The sequence below is a fragment of the Tarenaya hassleriana genome, unplaced genomic scaffold (assembly GCF_000463585.1).
Source record: "Tarenaya hassleriana unplaced genomic scaffold, ASM46358v1 Cleome4544, whole genome shotgun sequence".
Lineage (NCBI taxonomy): Eukaryota > Viridiplantae > Streptophyta > Magnoliopsida > Brassicales > Cleomaceae > Tarenaya > Tarenaya hassleriana.
The window spans coordinates 1-675 of record NW_010967253.1 but is presented as its reverse complement, the minus strand read 5'-3'; the positions used below and the strand labels follow the sequence as shown (position 1 = coordinate 675).

At 43.0% G+C, this 675-nt stretch overlaps 1 protein-coding gene across 1 annotated transcript; it reads right to left on the bottom strand.

Annotated features, from left to right (window-relative positions):
- Positions 1 to 4: 4 nt before the first annotated feature.
- On the bottom strand, positions 5 to 577 carry LOC104825402 (the record flags this gene model as incomplete). The annotated part of the gene is made up of 1 exon (XM_010557725.1): positions 5 to 577. A coding segment is annotated over exon 1 (294 nt), but the record flags the coding sequence as incomplete, so codon positions are not given.
- Positions 578 to 675: the final 98 nt, after the last annotated feature.

Below are 675 nucleotides of genomic sequence, written 5' to 3'. Positions count from 1 at the left end.
AGTACCAGTCGGATTGTTTCGACATGATCATTTCCATCTCTCTGAAGGCTCTTATTACAAAACCTAGTTCCATTCCTCTCTTCACCAGTTCTGTCACTGAACTCAGCATCTCGTAGACAATGTTACCTACCAGATCGACCCGTCTCGTCCCGAACATGCGAATCGCCGAGCAGAAAGCACCCAAGAACGCCAATACCCAGTTGTTCTCTTGGTTTAACATCATGTCTAACCATTTCAAAATCGGCGAGAGGAGATTCTTCATCAGAGGAGCCACGAACTCGTCCTCGTCCAACGGCATCAACAGAAGCGGTAGATTCTCCGAAGCTCGTTTCTCCTCGGATCTGTTGGTTTTCCGGCTACGAAAAGAGCGAGGAGATGAGTTCTTGCATCAGTTTGAGGTCTTCAGTTGCCAGAACCTTCTTCGTAGCTATCAGTAACGCGTTCTTGTTTTCCATATTTAGTTTCCATATATATATATGTTTGTATGTATGTATATGTGTAATTCAGGGAAAAGCTGTTGTATAATAGCAACAAATGGCAACCCCTGTACGAACCTGTGTTCTGCACTGCACCTTTCTGCAACTCCTCTTTTGTAGCTTAATTTAATTGCAGTTTAAAGGTTCCTCCATTTTTAAGAAAATAACGAATTCGCCCCGACTTTATGAAAATGTTCAA